Source organism: Oncorhynchus masou, chromosome 4 (assembly GCF_036934945.1).
Source record: "Oncorhynchus masou masou isolate Uvic2021 chromosome 4, UVic_Omas_1.1, whole genome shotgun sequence".
NCBI classification, from domain to species: Eukaryota; Metazoa; Chordata; class Actinopteri; order Salmoniformes; family Salmonidae; genus Oncorhynchus; species Oncorhynchus masou.
Genome location: NC_088215.1, coordinates 1,020,190 through 1,045,623, shown reverse-complemented (window position 1 = coordinate 1,045,623; position 25,434 = coordinate 1,020,190). Strand labels below are relative to the sequence as shown.

Here is a 25,434-nt window from a genome sequence, read left to right as displayed (position 1 = left end):
CAAAGAGTGATCTGTCACGTGACTGAAATTCATGTTTTCAATAGCCAACGGTTGATGTACAGCGCTTTTTGCTAAAGTAATGGTAGTGCCTATGTAAACATCATACCCCCTTTTTTAGTTCTAGTGTATTTCCCACACCTCATTTTGGCGTTCAAAGCCCATCTGAGGTGGCGGGTCTGAAGGCATCAAAGAAATGACTGTCTGAAGAAAAAAGTTGTCATGGTTACAAGCATGATGTGAGGTGTGATGTAACCTCCTGTAATGCCCTTTTCTGTCCCCCCTAGTATCCCCACTTCCTCAAAAGGGACGCCAACCGATTGCAGATCATGCTGCAGAGGAGGAAGCGATATAAAAACCGCACCATCCTGGGGTATAAGACCTTAGCTGTGGGCGTCATCAATATGGCAGAGGTAAAGACAACAGCTTAATATTTGTGACAATATTTTAAAATCATAACGGCATCAGCACCCCCTGAATGAGACGTTAGCTCCCCTAAATGCAACGAAAGTCAAACTTTTAGGCGTTTCCAAAAAATGCTAATTTAACCATTCTCCTATTAATTTAAAATGCAGTGGTAAATATGCTTTACAGTGGTAAATATGAAAATAAAATCTTCCTATGAAACAAACACCCCCACCTCTTTGTCATGGTTTAAACCATGTATTTCCATGTGGCGGCGCTGTCCATTCAGTAGTGCTGAATTTCGGCTTCAGATGAGCTCCTTTTCGCATAGATTTTCCTTTTGTACTTCCAAAAATGTTCCATTTGTTTGCCATACGTCCTTGATAAAAAATAGCCTTCATTCCAATGCATTTAAGGTGTCCCGACTTTTCAAGTTACAAAAAAAGCTAAATTTGCTCAATTTCGTTCCAATGCATTTAAGGTGTCCCGACTTTTCAGGCTACAAAAAAGTTCAATTTGTCAGCATTCGCAGAATCTCATTAGGCACACTTTTTTGGTGTTTTGGAATTATTTTGGAGTGGACGAATATGCCTACTTTTTGAAGAGATTTGTTTGACAATCGGATGAAAATATCATGACTGGTTGTGTTTATGCCACATTAAAAGGTAATTCATTTTACAGTTTAAATGATGTCTTTATTGTTAGGCGCGTGCACTCAAAACAGGTGTAATTCGCACTCTGGCAGGGCCCATACCTCAACACATACCCCAATACACACTCATACCTCAACACATAGCCGACCTTTATTGGTTTGCAGGAGGCATAGACAACTCCATCTAATCTGGTCTCAGAGCATTTCATATTAACTCCACTTATCCTGGTCTCTGAGCATTTCATATTATTCTGTTTGTAAATCCAAAACACTCCATTTAGTATATGTTTTTCGTGTAATATGTATTACTTTGTGGATGTCCATCATCCATTTCACATGATATATTACACTGCAATTTTTTTGATATGTTACTAATTGCTATTCGTATAGTATGTTTAGAATTTTCAATACATATATGTTACAAATTCCAATTTGTTGTGGTTAACATTGGCTAGGTGGCTAATGCTAATGTAAATCATAGCTAGGCTAGGGATTAGGGTTAAGGTTAGGTTAGGAGATTGGTTAGGAGTTAAGTTAAAGGGTTAGGGGAAGGGTTAGCTAACATGCTAAGTAGTTGCATAGTAGCTTAAAAGTAGTAAGTAGTAAGTTGCGTTAAGTAACCTTCTGTCTTATGTAACCATACCAAATGCAACACATCATACTAATTTGATTTACGTATATTGTGTTATGTCTAGTCTATGAGATCAGGCTGCTCTGCCAGTTCCAATTCAGAATCAATTTTTAGCAAGGTCTGTGCTATGTTCAAAGTTGCCAAAGCAAGAAGGAGCTAATTAACTGGTCGTAACAAGGAACGGTAACCGAATGCATAAAGTGAACAGAAGCGATAAACAGAAACCCACTATTTGAAATGAACACAAGCCAATGTATGTATGTATGTATGTATGTGTGTATGCATGTGTATGTGTATATATATATATATATATATATATATATATATATATATATATATACACACATACACACATACATACATACATACATACATATACACACACACACACACACACACACATATGTGCATATATATATATATGTGCATATATATATATATATGCACATCCATGAACTATTCCAAACAGCCAACATTAAACCATGCCCCCGGATGTAGGCATGCTTCCCCATTCCTTCAATCACATTACAGGACTACCATAGCTACATTTCCTCAGGTCTCCATCCGCAATACACTCGCAATTAGTTTCACAATTTCGCCTCCACAAACGGCTGAATAATACAGCATGTCGGGGAGAATGACAGAGAACATGTCATACTCCGGAGAGATGTGACTGTGTGAACAAAGTGCCGTCAGGCTTTGTCTTGTGTTTGAATGACAGCAGTGATTGGAGAACATTTGGGGCTTTCATTTTCGATGCAACCTGCCCCAGTGATTGATGGTTAATGAAACTCTAGGGCTGCCTCTCAAATGGCACCGTATGCGATTTGGTACACAGCCTAGAGCTTAGAGCAAACGTAGAGAAGTGCAGGGTGGTGGGAGTAGAGGCGTCGCTGTGATGGGGTTTCTGTCAAGGTGAGAGGCACAAATCTGATTTGGTGAGACATGGGGAAGAAAACATGGGGAGGAAAATTAAGCTTCCCCGTTTCTAAGAAAAACTGTGTGCATCTGTTGAAGGTGTGTGTGTTTGCAAATTTATGAATGTGTGTGTGTGTGTGTGTGTGCCTGCATGGGCTTGTGTGTGTGTGTGTGTGTGTGTGTGTGTGTGTGTGTGCCTGCATTAGCTCATGTATTTTACTCAGGTACTCATTGTTCTGTTTCAATGAACACAACAACACTTGTATGTCGCTCACACACTTCTCTGTCCTGACTTGGGTTTAGGTGATGCAGCATCCGACAGATGGAGCCCAGATCCTGGGTCTCCATAGCAACGTGAAGGAGGTGCCGGTGCGTGCGGCCGAGCTCAGCGTGTATTCCCTGTCCAGTCAGCCCATTGACCATGAGGACGGCAGCGGGCAGCCAGGGACCAAGGCCAAAGCCTTAGGTGGGGACCTTGAAACCAGTGCCTGTTATCAAGTGTTTGGCTCGCATGCTGACGAAAGCTATTCATCCCGAAAACAGTTGTTTTTGCCATAATGTTATTTAATTGCATAAAGTATCCTTGTCCGAGTCTCCTGCCCTAAGGGCCGTTCTGGCTATCTCTTGTTTTTGTAGCATGAGTAAGCTTGATGTACAAGTACACCCCCTGGACTATCGCAGGGCTTTTAATTGTATAAAAAGTGCATATTTACATTGCACTTAGCCTGACAGTCGCGTGAGTGAAACCATTTCCTCTGCATTTATCCCCCCCACCACACTTTTCTCCCCAATTTCAATCTTGTCTCATCTCTGCAACTCCTCAACGGGCTCGGGAGGCAAAGATGGAGTCATGCGTCCTCTGAAACATGACACGCCAAACCGCGCTTGTTAACACCCGCCTGCTTAACCAGAAAGCCAGCCACACCAATTTGTTGGCGGAAACACCATTCAGGCGCCCGGCCCGCCATAAGGAGTCGCTAGAGCATAAATGAGCCAAGTAAAGCCCCCCCGGCCAAACCCTCCCCTAACCCGGATGACGCTGGGTCGAACCCAGGTTTGTAGTGACGCCTCTAGCACTGCGATGCAGTGCCTTAGACCGCTGCGCCACTCAGGAGGCCCAGGCAATTGCACGTTTTAATAGACATTTGTTTCTATATTGACAACTCGTTTTCACAAAGGGCATGACACAGAATGGCTGAGGTTAACTTTTCTAAAAAAAGAAATGATTTTGAAAGAAAGGTATTTTGTGTAGCCTTTCGATGTCTCAATGTTTCAGTCATCCTTGTGTCACTCTATAGATGTCTATACATTCACTACTTAAAAGTCTATATACTGAAGTGCGTTAAGCCCACCACAGACCCACTAGTAGCCCGTGTAATTGCCTGTGTCCACAGACCCACTAGTAGCCCGTGTAAATGTCCACAGACCACTGTTACTACCGGGGCCTGTAGCTCTAACCATGACAGCTTAAGTACATTAGGGCTAATGTTACTGAGGGAAAATGGAGGATATTAATCTCAGTGATTCTTAAGGCATTTACAGCCTGGCACCTGATGTTCCCTTAGGATCCTCGTGCTCCCAGAGCCAAAATGGATGCCCAGTAAACGATACAGATGTCAGATGCACTAATGTAAAGGAATTCCCTCTGAAACTGACAGCCTGCGCCCCAAAATGAAATCATCTGTCAAGGATGAAATATTAGCCAGATGGCCGGCAAGCTATATGAAATCTCTTGAAAACATTTACTGAACTCACTTATTCATTCAATTTTCCCGTCCTTGAGGAAGTATGGAGTGACATTAGAGGCATTTGAACTTACTTGACCTCTTTTTAGCTCACAGCCTCCGAGTGGAGCAATGGGACTAGCCCCTTAAAATCCATGCTAAATTCTCCAAAGTTTAACAGTGAGTGAATGGAGAATTGACATGTAGCTTATGCTCCTGTCTTTCACCTCAGATCGCTCCCCGGATATGGACAACTACTCAGAGGATGACGACGACAGCTACTCCTCGGAGCAGGAAGCTAGCGACGATGCCGTTCAACCAGTGGTGAGACACAGTACATCTTACAGTTTGCCGTTGGGATGGATCTCCAGTTCGAATTATCTGTAATGAATATTTGCACAACCCAAGATACACACTGTATACCAATACAGTAAATCCCTGCATGCTATTTTTCCTGGGTTCTAGTTGTAGTTATAGACCAAAATGTCATTGTCTTAGTGTTTCTCAATCTATAACTCACAGACCTGCACTTTATTGTTCTAGCCCAGCATTAACATACCTGATTCCAATAATCTTGATGATCAGGTGGGTTAGTGCTGGGCTGGAACAAAAAGGTACATTCCCATGGGTTGTAAAACACTGCTCTCTATGACACAAAACTCTCTCTTTTGAAGGACCTGTATGATGAGGATGAGGATGTGCAAAGGAAGCCAAAGAAAAACCGGAGGAAAATGATTCGTACAACATCCATGACAAGGGTAAGGATGGGGGAGCCTCCCTATATCAACAACTTTACAATGTGGTTGGATAAATTCATTCAAATACACATCAAACCTAGCTTGTTAGTTTATTTTAGTGCTAGAATGGGAATAGCCCCAACATAGAGCCCTGAGTGGCCGCGCTTCTCCTCCAGGCCTGCCACTCAGAAGAAATGCCATTCTGCGCAGAGATTTGAACTTCACTGAGTTCGCCCCATTCGTTTGCGCTATATAGATTGAAGCTTTTTCTGCGATTGAATCAACATTATATTAGCCCCTTTTCAATGCAACAAGCCAAAACAAATCTAACTTTGCAAGATTGAGTCTGTGATTTTGTTGTAGGCAGAGCCGGAGCACAAAGGAGTAGAGTTCTATTGGCAGGGGTAGCCCACGAGCGGAAACGGAAAAAAGCAAAGCACAAGCAAAATCTTAGAGGAAAACCTGCTTCAGTCTGCTTTCCATCAGTCACTGGGAGACAAATTCACCTTTCAGCAGGACAACCTAAAACTCAAGGCCAAATATACACTGGAATTACCAATACGACATTGAAGGTTCCTGAGTGGCCTGGTTTTGACTTAAATCGGCTTGAAAATCTATGGCAAGACTTGAAAATGACTGCCTAGCAATGATCAACAAACATCTTGACAGAGCTTGAAGTGTTTAAAAAATATTAATAGGCAAATGTTGTACAATCCATGTGTACAAAGCTCTTAGAGAATTACCCAGAAACACTCACAGCTGTAATCACTGTCAAAGGTGATTATAACGTGTTTACCGCGGGGGTTGAAAACTTAGGTAATCAATATATATTCGAGTTTTATTTTTCATTCATCTTTAAAAAATGTATCTTTGATATTGCCAAATATTTTGTATAGATCATAAAAAAGTACCATTAATTTCATTTGAATCCCAATTTGTAGCACAACAAAATGTGGAATTGTCAAGGGGTATGAATACTTTCTGAAGGCACTGTAAGTACAAACTACATTTAAATGCAATCAAGTTTTTCGGTCCCAATTCCTTGCTCCTGATAACTGCGTGCTCAGGTTTAGTGTGTGTGCTGTCTAGAAAGTTCCAAGCCAGTGCAAATGGGTGCAGTCAACAAGAGCCGACTGTAATCTCTTTAAGGTGTGTCTGTGTTAGGTCTGCTCCTCAGTCTTGTTCTTTTCTGGGATGGCATAGAAGTCTCCAGTCTGCTAAATCCTAAATCCTTTGCTAAGCAGTAGTGACAGGAGAGTTGTCCTGGAATGAGTTCAACATCCACTTTTAGACCAAAACCCTGTGTAGATGACGCAGACTAAAACACCAACTAAGGATACAAATTAAGCAGGCACCAACACGCACAAACTGAGACCCGCACATGGGAGCTGGTAACACACACACACAAACCTAAATCACAAATAACGGCACACTATCAAATTCTTTTCCCGGGGCCCGGGTATTTGCTTCAAGCGATAATCCTTGGTGTTGTTAATAATGAGACGTCTGGCTCTCTCCAATGACCTAATGTGCATTTGGTGAATCATGCAACACGCCACGGTCACTTAAGGTCACCGAGGTCGAAGCCACTAAGCCATGTGAACATTAACTGACTTTTAATGGTGTAGCCAAGTACCCTTGAGATGCTGTCACTCTTCAGATAAGAATATTAATAGGAGTAGGGTGAAATTGTCCCTAGACATTGATTTTGGTTCTGTTTTGCATTTTCCCAATGAATGAATATTGTTAGGATTAGAGGAAGGGAAGCTTATCCTAGATCTTTACCTAGGGGATAATACCGGAGCGTAATAACATTTGGCCGTGAAGACTAGACACAAGCTATATTGTGTTAACTTCACTGTGATTTATTGCGCTCTCAACAGCTTTGTTGGTTACACTGACGTCTCTGAAAGATTAGCTTACGTCATGGCGTCAGCTAATGGGGATCCTAATAAAAAATGTAGTTCTTTGTGTAGTCTTGTTGACATCAAACTCTTTCTTTCTCTCCCTCACTCTATTTGTCCCTCTCTCTCAACCTCCTTTACAGCAACCCAATTTCAAACAGAAGTTTGTGGCCCTGTTGAAGAGATTCAAAGTGACGGATGAGGTTAGTATTGCATGTTTCAACTGTTCTGTTTTATAGGAATAACAAGCTGCAGTGGATTCATCTGCCACTGCTTCTAAGTGCTTGTAGAATACTACAAGGTTCATAAAGTGTTCTTCAATTGTCCCTGTTGGAGAACCATTTCTTGTTTACAGGTAGAACTTTCACCCAACGAAGAACCCTCAAAGAATCATTTTGTGAAAAAGTTATACCAACCAAAAAGGCTTCTCCTACTACAGTGCTGGGACAGCTGAAGAACCCTTGGTTCTAGGTAGCCTCTTTTTTCAAAAAGTATATACCATTAGATCTGTTAATGACGTCCCAAATATATGGAGGTTATTGACTTTGACCCTTTCTGTTTACAGATCCATTTAATTGATTTAGGTGCGTTAGCTAGGCCCACTGATCAATAATGACAAAGCTCCTGGCATTGACAACTTAGATGGCAGGCTACTGAGGATGGTAGCTGACTCTATAGCCACTCTATCATATTTTTTATCTGCCTAGAAGAAAGTCTTTGTCCTCAGGCCTGCAGGGAAGCCAAAGTAATTCCGTTACCCAAGAGGGGTAAAGCTGCCTTTACTGGTTCTAACAGCAGACCTATAAGCTTGCTGCCAGCTCTTAGCAAACTGTTGGAAAAAATTGTGTTTGACCAAATACAATGCTATTTCTCTAAACAAATTAACAACAGACTTTCAGTTTGCTTATAAAGAAGGTCACTCAACATGTACTGCACTGACACAAATGACTGATGATTGGTTGAAAAGAAATTGATAATAAGACGATTGTGGGAGCTGTATTGTTAGATTTCAGTGCAGCCTTTGATATTACTGTCCATAACCTGTTGTTGAAAAAATGTATGTGCCATAATGTGGATTCAGAGCTCTCGATCTAATAGAACTCATAGGGTTTTCTTTAATGGAAGCTTCTCTAATGCTAAACATGTAAAGTGTGGTGTACCGCAGGGCAGCTCTCTTGGCCCTCTACTCTTTTCTATTTTACCAATGACCTGCCACTGGCATTAAACAAAGCATGTGTGTCCATGTATGCTGATGATTCAACCATATATGCATCAGCAACCACAGCTAATGAAGTCACTGAAACATTTAACAAAGAGTTCAAATCAAATAAAATCAAATACAATTTTATTTGTCACATACACATGATTAGCAGATGTTAATGGGAGTGTAGCGAAATGCTTGTGCTTCTAGTTCCGACAATGCAGTAATAAACAACAAGTAATCTAACTAACAATTCCAAAACTAATTTCTTATACACAGTGTAAGGGGATAAAGAATATGTACATAAAGATATGAATGAGTGATGGTGCAGAGCAGCATAGGCAAGATACAGTACATGGTATCGAGTACAGTATATACAGTGCCTTGCGAAAGTATTCGCCCCCCTTGAACTTTGCGACCTTTTGCCACATTTCAGGCTTCAAACATAAAAATATAAAACTGTATTTTTTTGAGAAGAATCAAGAACAAGTGGGACACAATCATGAAGTGGAACGACATTTATTGGATATTTCAAACTTTTTTAACAAATCAAAAACTGAAAAATTGGGCGTGCAAAATTATTCAGCCCCTTTACTTTCAGTGCAGCAAACTCTCTCCAGAAGTTCAGTGAGGATCTCTGAATGATCCAATGTTGACCTAAATGACTAATGATGATAAATACAATCCACCTGTGTGTAATCAAGTCTCCGTATAAATGCACCTGCACTGTGATAGTCTCAGAGGTCCGTTAAAAGCGCAGAGAGCATCATGAAGAACAAGGAACACACCAGGCAGGTCCGAGCTACTGTTGTGAAGAAGTTTAAAGCCGGATTTGGATACAAAAAGATTTCCCAAGATTTAAACATCCCAAGGAGCACTGTGCAAGCGATAATATTGAAATGGAAGGAGTATCAGACCACTGCAAATCTACCAAGACCTGGCTGTCCCTCTAAACTTTCAGCTCATACAAGGTGAAGACTGATCAGAGATGCAGCCAAGAGGCCCATGATCACTCTGGATGAACTGCAGAGATCTACAGCTGAGGTGGGAGACTCTGTCCATAGGACAACAATCAGTCGTAAGAAGAAAGCCATTTCTTAAAGATATCCATAAAAAGTGTTGTTTAAAGTTTGCCACAAGCCACCTGGGAGACACACCAAACATGTGGAAGAAGGTGCTCTGGTCAGATGAAACCAAAATTGAACTTTTTGGCAACAATGCAAAACGTTATATTTGGCGTAAAAGCAACACAGCCCATCACCCTGAACACACCATACCCACTGTCAACCATGGTGGTGGCAGCATCATGGTTTGGGCCTGCTTGTCTTCAGCAGGGACAGGGAAGATGGTTAAAATTGATGGGAAGATGGATGGAGCCAAATACAGGACCATTCTGGAAGAATGGTGGAGAATGATGGAGTCTGCAAAAGACCTGAGACTGGGACGGAGATTTGTCTTCCAACAATACAATGATCCAAAACATATAGCAAAATCTACAATGGAATGGTTCAAAAATAAACACATCCAGGTGTTAGAATGGCCAAGTCAAAGTCCAGACCTGAATCCAATCGAGAATCTGTGGAAAGAACTGAAAACTGCTGTTCACAAATGCTCTCCATCCAACCTCACTGAGCTCGAGCTGTTTTGCAAGGAGGAATGGGAAAAAATTTCAGTCTCTCTATGTGCAAAACTGATAGAGACATACCCCAAGCGACTTACAGCTGTAATCGCAGCAAAAGGTGGCGCTACAAAGTATTAACTTAAGGGGGCTGAATAATTTTGCACGCCCAATTTTTCAGTTTTTGATTTGTTAAAACAGTTTGAAATATCCAATAAATGTCGTTCCACTTCATGATTGTTGTTGATTGATGTTGTTGTTGATTCTTCACAAAAAAATACAATTTTATATCTTTGTTTGAAGCCTGAAATGTGGCAAAAGGTAGCAAAGTTCAAGGGGGCCGAATACTTTAGCAAGGCACTGTACATATGAGATGAGTATGTAAACAAAGTGGCATAGTTAAAGTGGCTAGTGATACATGTATTACATAAGGATGCAGTAGATGATATAGAGTACAGTATATACGTATACATATGAGATGAATAATGTAGGGTATGTAAACATTATATTAGGTAGCATTGTTTAAAGTGGCTAGTGTTATATTTTACATCATTTCCCATCAATTCCCATTATTAAAGTAGCTGGAGTTGAGTCAGTGTGTTGGCAGCAGCCACTCAATGTTAGTGGTTGCTGTTTAACAGTCTGATGGCCTTGAGATAGAAGCTGTTTTTCAGTCTCTCGGGTCCCAGCTTTGATGCACCTGTACTGACCTCGCCTTCTGGATGATAGCGGGGTGAACAGGCAGTGGCTCGGGTGGGTGTTGTCCTTGATGATCTTTATGGCCTTCCTGTAATATCGGGTGGTGTAGGTGTCCTGGAGGGCAGGTAGTTTTCCCCCGGTGATGCGTTGTGCAGACCTCACTACCCTCTGGAGAGCCTTATGGTTGTGGGCGGAGCAGTTGCCGTACCAGGCGGTGATACAGTTGCAGTCTGTTTTGGAATGGGTGGCCAGTAATAAACTGGTAATGAATGGTGTGGCTGTTGAACAAGTTGAGACTAAATTACTTGCCGTTACCTTAGATTGAATCTATATGTTTTTACCATGACAGTTTACAATGGTTGTAAAGATGGGGAGAGGTCTAGCCGTAATAAAGAGATGCTCTGCTTTTTTGACACCACACTCCAAAAATAAGTTCTGCATGCGCTAGTTTTGTCTAATCTTGATTATTGTCCAGTCGTGTGGTTCAGTGCTGCAAGGAAAGACCTAGTTAAGCTGCAACTGGCCCAGAACAGAGCAGCACATTTGGCTCTTAATTGTAATCAGATATAAATACTATGCTGCCAGTCTCTCTTGGCTAAGAGTTGAGGTGAGACTGACTGCATCACTTCTTCTTTTTATACGAAACATTAATGTTTTGAAAATCCCAAATTGTTTGCATAGTCAACTTACACACAGCTCTGACACACACACACCTTCCCCACCAGACATGCCACCAGGGGTCTTTTTACAGTCCCCAAATCCAGAACAAATTCAATAAAGTGTACAGTATTATATAGAGCCCTTATTGCATGGAACTTCCTTCCATCTCATATTGCTCAAATAAACGCCGCTCCCCTATTTGACCTAGATAGCCTACATATCAATGCATACACACAAACTATGTGTGCCTTCTTTTTATGTATGTAGGTCTGTCCTTGAGCTGTTCTTGTCTATTGATGTTCTGTGTTATGTCATTCTGTATTATGTTTCATGTTTTGTGTGGACTCCAGGAAGAGTAGCTGCTACTTTTGCAACAGCTAATGGGTATCCTAATAAAATACCAAATACCACTGTAGTCTCTAACCTAACCTCACTCGCTGTCTACCAGTCTCGTCCTGAGAGCGCCACTGTCCTTTAGTCCTTAACAATATTACCTCTCCTTCAAACAGGAAGTGACCTAAATAGGAAAGAAAACTCCTAAATTGCCCCTTATTCCATATATAGTGCACTACTTTGACCAGGGCCCATTTCTCACCATGTAGGGAATAGAGTGCCATTTGGGACACACACCATGGTTCAATGTGTACAGGGCTGGCTGGGTTCATTATGTGCAGTATTAGATCAACACATTTATTTTACTGACAGGACATTCTAGGGACCAATTGGTTGACCCCGGTCACAGCTTTGTCATGCATCCTGTCGTCGGACGAAATAAATGATTGAAAACGGTTGAAAAAGTATTGTCCATGACAGCCGGTGGTTCACATTGTTCATCTTCCCTAACCCAAAGTTGTGCTTCAGCACCTGCCAATAGATTGAATCATAATTACATACTCATAAATGACTCATTGAGTGTCACTTCACTTGGAATTGATGAGAGTAGCAGAGATGTGGGAACCCTTGATTTGCAGCACTAGTTTATTACCGCACCAATCCAGACATTGGGATAGTTTGCAAAAGCCAATCACAAACTATTTGAGTCAAAATAAATGTAGATAATTCAACTAGTGAGAATATGAGGGGAAATAAAATATTTTCCTGCAACAACAAAAAATGTCAAGATATACAGCAGAACGCTGATTTATTATCGCTTAGCGGTGAGTTTTTAATTGATGTTTCGATATTTTTAATTGGTCTCATCTCGGTCGTTAATGATTCATAAAAGGCCCAGAGACAACCAAGTCGGGTAATGTATGGCCTGTGGAAATTAATTAAAATCTTTTGTGCCTCTAAAATAAATCAATTTTGTTATGTGCTCCAAGTCATTTCAGAACTAATTGACAAATAATATAAATACTCTCCTAGTTGAAAGAACTGTGTTTGTGTTTGTGTTTGTATGCATAGCTTCATAAGTCTAACTACAGTTTTCCAAATAACAGCAGCTGTTTGTCAACTCCAAAGGGAAATATGGAAAAATCCCAATTTCCTCCTTTGAGACCTGTCATGTTTCCAAGGTGTTTCTATTGGATGTTTTTATTGTAGAGAAAATGTATTCATCATGTTGTTACAATAGCAGTATAGCTCCAGATATATAAACTCAGTGGCCAGTTTATTATCTAGTACTGGGTCGGACCCCCGTTTCTCCAGAATATCCTGAATTCTTTGTGGCATGGATTCTACAAGGTATAGAGGTTAAACGTTGCTCAATTGGTTTCAAGGGACCTAACATGTGCTAGGAAAACATTCCCCACTCCATTACACCACTGCCACCAGCCTGTACCGTTGACACTAGGCAGGATGGGTCCACGGACTCATGCTGCTTACGCCAAATCCTGACTGCCATCAGCAGGACGCAACAGGAACTGGGATTCATCAGATCAGGTGATGTTTTTCCGCTCCTCAATTGTCCAGTGTTGGCGATCGTGTGCTCATTCGGAGCCGCTTCTTCTTGTGTTTAGCTGATAGAACCCAGTTTGGTCGTCTGCTGCAAAAGCCCATCAGTGACAAGGACCGATAAGTTGTGCATTCCGAGATGCCTTTCTGCACCCCACTGTTGTACTGCGCCGTTATTTGCATGTTTGTGGCCCGCCTCTTAGCTTGCACGATTCTTGCCATTCTCCTTCGACCTCTCTCATCAACGAGCTGTTTTCGCCCACAGGACTGCCGCTGACTGGATGCTATTTGTTTGTCTCAATTTCGGTAAACCCTAGACACTGTCATGCGTGAAAAGCCAAGGAGGCCGGGCCGTTTCTGAGTTACTGGAACCGGCACGCCTGGCACCGAAGATCATACCACGCTCAGAGTCGCTTAGATCACTTGTTTTGCCCGCTCTAACATTCAATCAAACAGTAACTGAACTGGATGCCTGTCTGCCTGCTTTATATAGCAAGCCATGGTCACGTGACTCACTGTCTGTAGGAGCAAACCATTTCCGTGAGCAGGGTGGTGTATTTAATAAGCTGGTGGTGTATGTATACAACTATTTTCTGAGTTACCAATGCTACTCTGAACTTTCAACTCCATCAGCCAGAGGAGTTATTCCTTGCCAGTGTGCTATTACTTGCTCTTTGGAAATTATTTTATTGGTTGATGGATGGAGAGAGAGATTGACTGATTTGATTGATTGATTGCTTGATTTACTGATAGACTAACTGACTGGTTATTTCACTGTCCATTTGTTGTTGCTAGGTTCTGGACTCGGACCCAGTGGACCAGACCCAGGAGGTGGAGGAGGATCTGGACCTGCTCTATGATAGTCTGGAGGTTTACAACCAGAGTGACAGCGGCCCTGAGATGGAGGACAACGAGAGTGTCCTCAGCACGCCCAAACCCAAACTCAAGTAAGGTTCTGCAAAATGTTAGCAGTATTGTATACCTTAACTGAAGTAAGTCCACACAAAATGTCCCAAATACAGACAGCTAAACCCAAACTCAAATAGGGCCCCATATCATGTCGCCAGTACACCTACACTCAAATATGACCGCACAAATGTTGTGAGTACAGCTAAACTCAGAGGGTCCCATATAATGCTAACACTCTAGTCAAAGTGAAGACCACGCATATTTCCCTCAGTGTTAAGGGGAGTTTATTTGTGCATTGTTACTGTACATGAAATCGACGTGAGAGAACAGAAAGTCGCTGCAGGGGAGAAACGTTAGAAACAATTGCAGCTGAATGACTAATATGAAAACATTACCTAAATGGGTCCACAAGTTAGTGTCACTACTACCCACCTCAGCACAGTTATTGTCTCTCAAGTATGTATTTTTTGTGAAAGTTTCAAATATGTTTTTTTATGTGGTTGTCACCCAGGCCCTTCTTTGAGGGAATGTCCCATTCGAGCTCCCAGACTGAGATTGGGAGTCTACACAGTCAGAAGAGCCAGCCCAGGGACCTGGCCAGCATCGTAAGTACACACACACACACACAGTTTTTGTTTTGTTTTTTTGTCTCTGCTGAACTAGCTTTTTAATATAATTTGGATTAGCATGCTAATGCTAACATAGGTCCTACCGCTCCCATAGTTTTTTTTTGACCCAACAATGCTCAAATGCTCTAAAGCTATGCAAACATGGGTAGGTTGCTGACTATCCAGATCCATTATCTATTTAGATCTCCAGGTTTCCTCTTTATTTAGCTATCAATAAGATGAGGAACATTTGTAGCTTGGATGAACTATCCCTTTAAATAGGAGTGATTTGTGACATCCGTGTATATGCCAGGGGAATCATTTATCAATATTGCATAGAAACAATTAAGAAAAATAAAAGTATAATATCAAACAATTCTACGAGCGTCATACACACACCGATAGGCGATAACTGTTAATAAATACCAAATGTTCTGAGCCTCAGTGCTTGTGCACGACCTTAGCTATTTGCATTTCGAAACACCCCTAATTAACCATATATGAGCAAAATCATCCCTTTAATGCCAGTACAACGCCGTACCAAAAACACGAGGGTGGATAGCACTTTAATGTGCACCAGAATGGCATGCTTTTTTAAATGTTTTGTACACTCAGTGTATTTTTCCAATTCTAAGCTTGACAAGCGGTTCCCTTATTCCACCACTTATCACTGTGCATACGCATGGTCATGGCTGTACATACATATACACACTCTCAAGCAAACGTTCATTGTGATAAATCTCACATTTTGTGTGGAAATGATCACACGCATCGTTTACACACAGATTTGTGGCTACACATGATTGATAAATGAAGCCCCAGGCATTTCAAAGGATGAACTATCCCTTTAAATAGTTATGATTAGTGGCATCTGTATATATATACCAGGCATTTTAGATTAAGTACATTTGGAGCTTGGGTGAACTCTCCCTATAAATAGTTAATTATTTTTGGCATGCCAGGCATGTAAGATTTAATAAATTTGTAGCTATACCCTTTAAATAGTCAATTATGTGTGGCATCCATATGCCAGGAATTTTAGATGGCCATTTTTGGATATTCTCTGAATTGTATGTATGGTAGTACCGTGTACTGCTGCACCAGACACTTTAACTGTGTGGGTGATTACTTAGTGTGAGGGTCAGATATTGAGTAAGGCCCGATCGATTCTGCGTGCACGGTGTCCTAAGGCCTGCAGAAATAATTTGTACTGAGGAGCAATTGTCGTTAATTCAAGCAAATCAAACATGGCCACAAAATAGAACATTGATCGTCTCATTAAATATGCACACACCAGCTATGAAAGTATCGGTAAAGGCATTTCAGAGTTGGACCCTGGCGCACGTTGAAGATGGAATCCACAGTAGGGGTAACACTGCCCCACTGCCGTTGTTATAGTTTTTGCTTCGTTGATGAAGCGGTGAGGAGCCTGGTAAATATTCTGCTGTTCTGTCCCACATGCAATGATGTCATAGGGAAGAAAACAGTGTTTGTTGTTTGCAGTAACTTCCTTGTTGTTGTAATATCACAAAAGGAGCGTGACCGGTTCACCATTAAGGATTACACCTTTAAGTGAGCAAACTTCTGGAATGTTGCCGATAGAAAAGTCATGAATGCAGTGTGTTCCTGAAAATCTGATGTAGCTTGTGTCATGACAAAAGTAGATAGCTAAGGGGTAGCCAGCCACCTAAGGGTTAGTAGTCACCTATTTCGCTGGCAGCAGGCACATATGAAACACACTGAATAGAGTTCATGTGATTTCTTACATGGAATTAGGATATGCTCAAGGGTGTCTCCTAGCAGACGGTTTTGGTAACTGCGTTCTGTGTTCTGCTCCTTTTAGGGTGGAGAGCTGCTGTCCCCGGACAGGGCCAAAGTCCAAATAGGGACCAAGTATACAGATGACAGCACCGGATTGGAGTCTCCTGCAGGGGTGAGTGGGCAAGCTGCCCCAAAGTACAGCTCTAGGATCAGCTTCCCTTACCCCAATTCTGACCTTAACCATAAGTGGGGGAAAACTGACCCAGGATCGGTGTCTAAGGACAACTTTATTCTACACCGGGCAACCTCTGGAGGATCCCTGTAGGCGTAACATATGTTGTGCTCTTTCTCTCTTGCTTTGTGTCCTTTTCTGTTCTCTATCAATGGCTGGGCCGGTCTCTCTGTCTCTAGTACCTCTCTCTTTCTTTCCACTCTGTCTCTGTTTTTGCCTGTCTCCTTGCCTCAACTCACTCATGTTCTCTCATTTGATGTCTGTCGTTCTCTCTACCTGTCTTTTTTTACCCCTTCTCTCTCTCTCACTAACCTTGTTTCCATCAACCCATTTTTTATGAAAGTAATAAAAAACTTATACAAAAAACTCAAGACAGGCCTAATGGAAACAGCAATTGTCAGTAAACATTCCTAAAATGTCAACGGAACGAAATACGATAGACATGGGGGAAATAAATCCCGGGTTCTTAAACATTTTGTTTCTCTCTTCTCTCTCTCTCTCTCTGCGCTGCTATTTTGTCCATGATCATAAATCAGCTCCCATCTGTTTATTTTTCCACTCGACCATTTTTGATGCGAACAAGAGTACATTTATACTGTTACCACAAAGACCTCCATTATTACACACAAGCATACATGCACGCACGCACGCACACACACACATACATTGTGTATAAACACACCGACACCACTCTGAGGCCCAGGTCCAGCTGGCTGTAGAGAGGGCGTCAGCGTGTGTATTGGGCCTTGAGAAGAGCAGTGCTTTACATAGTGTTTTGTTATTCTTCACCGTTGCCTCTCGTGCTCCTTTGCCTCCTCTGCACTTGTTCACCCCGGGAACCCCGGCAACGAGGAGCACCTGACGACGCATTTCTTGAGAGAGGGAGGGACGGATTCTGAGGGGGCTTGTGTTTGGGGCCCAAGAACGGGATGTTCAGTTGCCAAACACATGATACTTACATGCACACACTGGGCTTCATGTGAATGTGTTTGTGGACATCTGCCAGGCATTATGTGATGTTGTCACGGTCACCATGACAGCACATTGAAATGCATTGACAATGGGTACCCTGCACAGAAATAGCTGTTTTCTAGGTACTGTGTGCATTTCATCATCTTACGTATTGGTTGCGGTTGCTACCTCTTGGGCATGATCCAATTGAGAAAACAATGATCTCCATGGCTGTGTTCCAAATGGCACCATATTCCCAATGTAGTGTACTAATTCAGGGCCCATAGGGATCTGGTCAAAAGTAGTGCACTATAAATGAAATAGGGTGGGATGCAGATAATTGAGTTGACCTGTAAAACAGGTGTTCTCAACTCGCACAGGGTGAACCTTCGTGACTTGTGTCTCTGGTGTCAGTGAATTCCCACTGACAAAACCAACTGGAAAAGGATTGTTAAGTAGAGTGTTAATTAATCTCTAGGGAGAGAAATGAACCAGCGGAAGCACGGTGCAGCGGATGGAAATCCAATGAATGAGTGAAATACCCTAGTATGTACTGTACATCCCTATATATTGAAAATATATTTTGAACTATATTTCTCCCATTATGTCCATTATGTACAGGACGCGGAGGATGAGGAGACTAGGGCTGGCACAGGGTCAGGGGAGGCTAACCCCACTCCCATCAGCTGGGACCTGAGCACGGACAAACTGCCCGGCCCAGTGGCCAAACTCTGCAAGACCGAGTCCCAGACACTCATGTCGCCGAGGTAGCCACCCACAAGCACAACCGCTCACTTGCATGCATGTATGACATTTATGCATTCACGCACACACACACAAAAACAGTCACACGCACACGGTCTCACACACAGTACCGTTTATTAACCCTTACACTATAACTAAACAAGGATGGGTGTGCTCACTTTATTCCAACCCAGCACTAATACACCTGATACCACTAACTGTGATCCAGATTGATTGTGACTGGTTAATTATTTGAAACCAGTGTCGCAGTGCTGGGCTGGAACAAAGCCTGCAAACCCAGTAGCTCTCCAGGCCGTGAATTGGATAAGACACATGCCCAAAATAAAATCGATGGAATGAGAGAGAGGAGGGGGGCGGGTGAGATCAGGTCTACCTCTCTGACTGAGCACCTGGTGTCTTGGTTGTTCAGCGCAGTACAGTGATTTCCCCCGCTACACCTATCTATAAACAAACTAATCGGCAGAAGGACGTCCCCTAGCACAACTTCCACCGACTCTACTCATCTGATGAATCAAAGGCAGATCCATTGAATAAGCAATCTACCTAGTACAGACATTGCACATTTGTCGTTGTACATTTCTCCATTGTGCCAGGATATTTCAATGTGTAGCTGGCTTGTAACAACCACATACAGTGGGGCAAAAAAGTATTTAGTTAGCCACCAATTGTGCAAGTTCTCCCACTTAAAAAGATGAGAGAGGTCTGTAATTTTTATCAAAGGTACACTTCAACGTTGACAGACAAAATGAGAAGAAAAAAAATCCAGAAAATCACATTGTTGGATTTTTAATGGATTTATTTGCAAATTATGGTGGAAAATAAGTATTCGGTCACCTACAAAAGTTTATTTCAATACATTCACATTGTTATATACCCTTTTGTTGGCAATGACAGAGGTCAAACATTTTATGTAAGCCTTCACAAGGTTTTCACACACTGTTAAAGGTATTTTGGCTCATTCCTCCATGCAGATCTCCTCTAGAGCAGTGATGTTTCGGGGCTGTTGCTGGGCAACACGGACTTTCAACTCCCTCCAAAGATTTTCTATGGGGTTGAGATCTGGAGACTGGCTAGGCCACTCCAGGACCTTGAAATGCTTCTTATGAAGCCACTCCTTTGTTGCCCGGGCAGTGTGTTTGGGATCATTGTCATGCTGAAAGATCCAGCCACATACAAGACCACTGATAATCTCCCTCAATCTAGGGCTCCATGCAAGATCTCACCCCGTGGGGTCAAAATGATCACAAGAACAGTGAGTAAAAATCCCAAAACCACACGGGGGGACCTAGTGAATGACCTGCAGAGAGCTGGGACCAAAGTAACAAAGCCTACCATCAGTAACACACTACGCCGCCAGGGACTCAAATCCTGCAGTGCCAGACGTGTCCCCCTGCTTAAGCCAGTACATGTCCAGGCCCGTCTGAAGTTTGCTAGAAAGCATTTGGATGGTCCAGAAGAAGATTGGGAGAATGTCATATGGTCAGATGAAACCAAAATATAACTTTTTGGTAAAAACTCAACTCGTCGTGTTTGGAGGACAAAGAATGCTGAGTTGCATCCAAAGAACACCATACCTACTGTGAAGCATGGGGATGGAAACATCATGCTTTGGGGCTGTTTTTCTGAAAAGGGACCAGGACGACTGATCCTTGTAAAGGAAAGAATGAATGGGGCCATGTATCGTGAGATTTTGAGTGAAAACCTCCTTCCGTCAGCAAGGGCATTGAAGATGAAACGTGGCTGGGTCTTTCAGCATGACAATGATTCCAAACACACTGCCCGGGCAATGAAGGAGTGGCTTCGTAAGGAGCATTTCAAGGTCCTGGAGTGGCCTAGCCAGTCTCCAGATCTCAACCCCATAGAAAATCTTTGGAAGGAGTTGAAAGTCCGTGTTGCCCAGCAACAGCCCCAAAACATCACTGCTCTAGAGGAGATCTGCATGGAGGAATGGGCCAAAATACCAGCAACAGTGTGTGAAAACCTTGTGAAGACTTACAGAAAACGTTTGACCTCTGGCATTGCCAACAAAGGATATATAACAAAGTATTGAGATAAACTTTTGTTATTGACCAAATACTTCTTTTCCACCATAATTTACAAATAAATTCATTAAAAATCCTACAATGTGATTTTCTGGATTTTTTTTTCCCTCATTTTGTCTGTCATAGTTGAAGTGTACCTACGATGAAAATTACAGGCCTCTCATCTTTTTAAGTGGGAGAACTTGCACAGTTGGTGGCTGACTAAATACGTTTTGGCCCCACTGTAGATAATGTGTGGCAGCCATTTTGTGCTCATAAAATGCTTCCAGAACAAAAGCTTGAAAAGCTTTTGCTGGGGAGAGTCAAAGAGAAGTATTAGATGGCCAGGATTGTCTGAGGGGTTCTGCTGTAGGCATATCTACTACTTAGTATTTAGTATTGGTGAATAACATTTTTTTATTAAGATTTCTCAGCAGTGGCTCAACCTGGCTCAGTGCTTCATTGTGTCCGTGCCTGTTTGTGGTCCACAGTAAAACAGAGAACAAGCTGCAGAGGCGTCCGAGGAGCACATCCATGAAGGACCGACAGAACTCCAAGGCCCAGAGTGACAGGACCAGCAGCATCGACAGCGAGACATCCCCGGAATCCAGGATCGCTGTCCAGGTGTGTGTGAGTGTGTGCACAATAGTAAAGTAAGCTAATGTGCGTGTACAAGATCTACATATGTGTATACAGATAGACCATCTCTTTTACTTCTGCCTCTTCCTCCGCCAGGTCCCCAGGAAGTCAGTGTATGACCAGCTAAACCAGATCCTTATCTCCGACGAGCAGCTCCCCGAGAGCATCATCCTCATCAACACCACAGACTGGCAGGGCCAGGTAGACTACTTTTGTGTTTGTGTTGGTCAGTGTGACTAATTAAGTGGTAAAAACAAGGGTACTATCTGGTCATATAATATCATTCAAAACAGTTGGTATCCGCTTTTTTTTAAACAAAATCGTCATTACAGAGCAGGCCAGAGGTGGATGAACGCAGTGCCCTTGTTTGGGTGTAGGGCCTGATCAGAGCCTGGAGGTACTGCGGTGCCGTTCCCCTCACAGCTCCGTAGGCAAGCACCATGGTCTTGTAGCGGATGCGAGCTTCAACTGGAAGCCAGTGGAGAGAGCGGAGGAGCGGGGTGACGTGAGAGAACTTGGGAAGGTTGAACACCAGACGGGCTGCGGCGTTCTGGATGAGTTGTAGGGGTTTAATGGCACAGGCAGGGAGCCCAGCCAACAGCGAGTTGCAGTAATCCAGACGGGAGATGACAAGTGCCTGGATTAGGACCTGCGCCGCTTCCTGTGTGAGGCAGGGGCGTACTCTGCGGATGTTGTAGAGCATGAACCTACAGGAACGGGCCACCGCCTTGATGTTAGTTGAGAACGACAGGGTGTTGTCCAGGATCACGCCAAGGTTCTTAGCGCTCTGGGAGGAGGAAACAATGGAGTTGTCAACCGTGATGGCGAGATCATGGAACGGGCAGTCCTTCCCCGGGAGGAAGAGCAGCTCCGTCTTGCCGAGGTTCAGCTTGAGGTGGTGATCCGTCATCCACACTGATATGTCTGCCAGACATGCAGAGATGCGATTCGCCACCTGGTCATCAGAAGGGGAAAGGAGAAGATTAATTGTGTGTCGTCTGCATAGCAATGATAGGAGAGACCATGTGAGGTTATGACAGAGCCAAGTGACTTGGTGTATAGCGAGAATAGGAGAGGGCCTAGAACAGAGCCCTGGGGGACACCAGTGGTGAGAGCGCGTGGCGAGGAGACAGATTCTCGCCACGCCACCTGGTAGGAGCGACCTGTCAGGTAGGACGCAATCCAAGCGTGGGCCGCACCGGAGATGCCCAACTCGGAGAGGGTGGAGAGGAGGATCTGATGGTTCACAGTGTCAAAGGCAGCCGATAGGTCTAGAAGGATGAGAGCAGAGGAGAGAGAGTTAGCTTTAGCAGTGCGGAGCGCCTCCGTGATACAGAGAAGAGCAGTCTCAGTTGAATGACTAGTCTTGAAACCTGACTGATTTGGATCAAGAAGGTCATTCTGAGAGAGATAGCGGGAGAGCTGGCCAAGGACGGCACGTTCAAGAGTTTTGGAGAGAAAAGAAAGAAGGGATACTGGTCTGTAGTTGTTGACATCGGAGGGATCGAGTGTAGGTTTTTTCAGAAGGGGTGCAACTCTCGCTCTCTTGAAGACGGAAGGGACATAGCCAGCGGTCAGGGATGAGTTGATGAGCGAGGTGAGGTAAGGGAGAAGGTCTCCGGAAATGGTCTGGAGAAGAGAGGAGGGGATAGGGTCAAGCGGGCAGGTTGTTGGGCGGCCGGCCGTCACAAGAAGCGAGATTTCATCTGGAGAGAGAGGGGAGAAAGAGGTCAGAGCACAGGGTAGGGCAGTGTGAGCAGAACCAGCGGTGTCGTTTGACTTAGCAAACGAGGATCGGATGTCGTCGACCTTCTTTTCAAAATGGTTGACGAAGTCATCTGCAGAGAGGGAGGAGGGGGGAGGGGGAGGAGGATTCAGGAGGGAGGAGAAGGTGGCAAAGAGCTTCCTAGGGTTAGAGGCAGATGCTTGGAATTTAGAGTGGAAGAAAGTGGCTTTAGCAGCAGAGACAGAGGAGGAAAATGTAGAGAGGAGGGAGTGAAAGGATGCCAGGTCCGCAGGGAGGCGAGTTTTCCTCCATTTCCGCTCGGCTGCCCGGAGCACTGTTCTGTGAGCTCGCAATGAGTCGTCGAGCCACGGAGCGGGAGGGGAGGACCGAGCCGGCCTGGAGGATAGGGGACATAGAGAGTCAAAGGATGCAGAAAGGGAAGAGCGGAGGGTTGAGGAGGCAGAATCAGGAGATAGGTTGGAGAAGGTATGAGCAGAGGGAAGAGATGATAGGATGGAAGAGGAGAGAGTAGCAGGGGAGAGAGAGCGAAGGTTGGGACGGCGCGATACCATCCGAGTAGGGGCAGTGTGGGAAGTGTTGGATGAGAGCGAGAGGGAAAAGGATACAAGGTAGTGGTCGGAGACTTGGAGGGGAGTTGCAATGAGGTTAGTGGAAGAACAGCATCTAGTAAAGATGAGGTCGAGCGTATTGCCTGCCTTGTGAGTAGGGGGGAAGGTGAGAGGGTGAGGTCAAAAGAGGAGAGGAGTGGAAAGAAGGAGGCAGAGAGGAATGAGTCAAAGGTAGACGTGGGGAGGTTAAAGTCGCCCAGGACTGTGAGAGGTGAGCCGTCCTCAGGAAAGGAGCTTATCAAGGCATCAAGCTCATTGATGAACTCTCCGAGGGAACCTGGAGGGCGATAAATGATAAGGATGTTAAGCTTGAAAGGGCTGGTAACTGTGACAGCATGGAATTCAAAGGAGGCGATAGACAGATGGGTAAGGGGAGAAAGAGAGAATGACCACTTGGGAGAGATGAGGATCCCGGTGCCAACACCCCGCTGACCAGAAGCTCTCGGGGTGTGCGAGAACACGTGGGCGGACGAAGAGAGAGCAGTAGGAGTAGCAGTGTTGTCTGTGGTGATCCATGTTTCCGTCAGTGCCAAGAACTCGAGGGACTGGAGGGAGGCATAGGCTGAGATGAACTCTGCCTTGTTGGCCGCAGATCGGCAGTTCCAGAGGCTACCGGAGACCTGGAACTCCACGTGGGTCGTGCGCGCTGGGACCACCAGATTAGGGTGGCCGCGGCCACGCGGTGTGGAGCGTTTGTATGGTCTGTGCAGAGAGGAGAGAACAGGGATAGATAGACACATAGTTGACAGGCTACAGAAGAGGCTACGCTAATGCAAAGGAGATTGGAATGACAAGTGGACTACACTTATCGAATGTTCAGAACGTTAAGCTTACGTAGCAAGAATCTTATTGACTAAAATGATTGAAATGATACAGTACTGCTGGAGTAGGCTAGCTGGCAGTGGCTACGTTGTTGACACTACACTAATCAAGTCGTTCCGTCGAGTGTAATAGTTTCTACAGTGCTGCTATTCGGGGGCTAGCTGGCTAGCTAGCAGTGTTGATTACGTAACGTTACGTTAAAAGAACGACAATAGCTGGCTAGCTAACCTAGAAAATCGCTCCAGACTACACAATTGTCTTAGATACAAAGACGGCTATGTAGCTAGCTAGCTACGATCAAACAAATCAAACCGTTGTACTGTAATGAAGTGAAATGAAAATGTGATACTACCTGTGGCGCGAGGCGGAATGTTGACCGGGTTGTTGAAGTTCAATTCGGAAGACGTTGGCTAGCTGTTGGCTAGCTAGCTAGCAGTGACTCCTACGTTAAGGACGACAAATAGCTGGCTAGCTAACCTCGGTAAATTAAGATAATCACTCTAAGTCTACACACTCTAAACTACACAATTACCTTGGATACGAAGACAGCAAAGACAACTATGTAGCTAGCTAACACTACACTAATCGAGTCGTTGAGTGTAATAGTTTCTACAGTGCTAGTGGACGTTAGCTAGCTGCTGTGCTAGTGGACGTTAGCTAGCTGCTGGGCAGAAAGCAGTGTAGACTACGTTAGGACGACGAAATACGATAATTACGCAATTATCTTTGATACAAAGACGGCTATGTAGCTAGCTAAGAAGAAATTGCTAAGATTAGACAAATCAAACCGTTGTACTATAATGAAATGTAATGAAAAGTTATACTACCTGCGGACCGAAGTGTAGATGCGACCGCTCGCTCCAACCCGGAACCATCAAAAATGTCCAGTCTTAGGTCAGTTAGGATCACCACTTTATTTTAAGAATGTGAAATGTCAGAATAATAGTAGAGAATGATTTATTTCACCTTTTATTTCTTTCATCACATTCCCAGTTGGTCAAAGGTTTACATACACTCTATTAGTATTTGGTAGCATTGCCTTTACATTGTTTAACTTGGGTCAGCCTTCCACAAGCTTCCCACAATAAGTTGGGTGAGTTTTGGCCCATTCCTCCTGACAGAGCTGGTGTAACTGAGTCAGGTTTGTAGGCCTGCTTGCTCGCACACACTTTTTCTATGGGATTGAGGTCAGGGCTTTGTGATGACTGCTCCAATACCTTGCCTTTGTTGTCCTTTGCCACAACTTTGGAAGTATGCTTGGGGTCATTGTCCATTTGGAAAACCCATTTGCGATCAAGCTTTATCTTCCTGGCTGATGTCTTGAGATGTTGC

The 25,434-nt window shown here is 43.7% G+C and overlaps 1 protein-coding gene across 4 annotated transcripts in view; it reads left to right on the top strand.

The window, feature by feature from the left end:
- si:ch211-126j24.1 (phosphofurin acidic cluster sorting protein 2) overlaps nt 1-25,434 on the top strand; it is a 104,245-nt gene that overhangs the window by 53,098 nt on the left and 25,713 nt on the right. For all 4 annotated transcript variants that reach the window (XM_064947054.1, XM_064947041.1, XM_064947047.1 and 1 more), the window contains exons 4-14: nt 285-410; nt 2,907-3,069; nt 4,560-4,651; nt 5,002-5,085; nt 7,112-7,171; nt 13,835-13,986; nt 14,460-14,553; nt 16,400-16,489; nt 18,122-18,267; nt 20,778-20,910; nt 21,022-21,126. In XM_064947054.1, the coding sequence (XP_064803126.1) occupies nt 285-410; nt 2,907-3,069; nt 4,560-4,651; nt 5,002-5,085; nt 7,112-7,171; nt 13,835-13,986; nt 14,460-14,553; nt 16,400-16,489; nt 18,122-18,267; nt 20,778-20,910; nt 21,022-21,126 (1,245 nt within the window). The remainder of the gene's footprint in view (nt 1-284; nt 411-2,906; nt 3,070-4,559; nt 4,652-5,001; nt 5,086-7,111; nt 7,172-13,834; nt 13,987-14,459; nt 14,554-16,399; nt 16,490-18,121; nt 18,268-20,777; nt 20,911-21,021; nt 21,127-25,434) is intronic.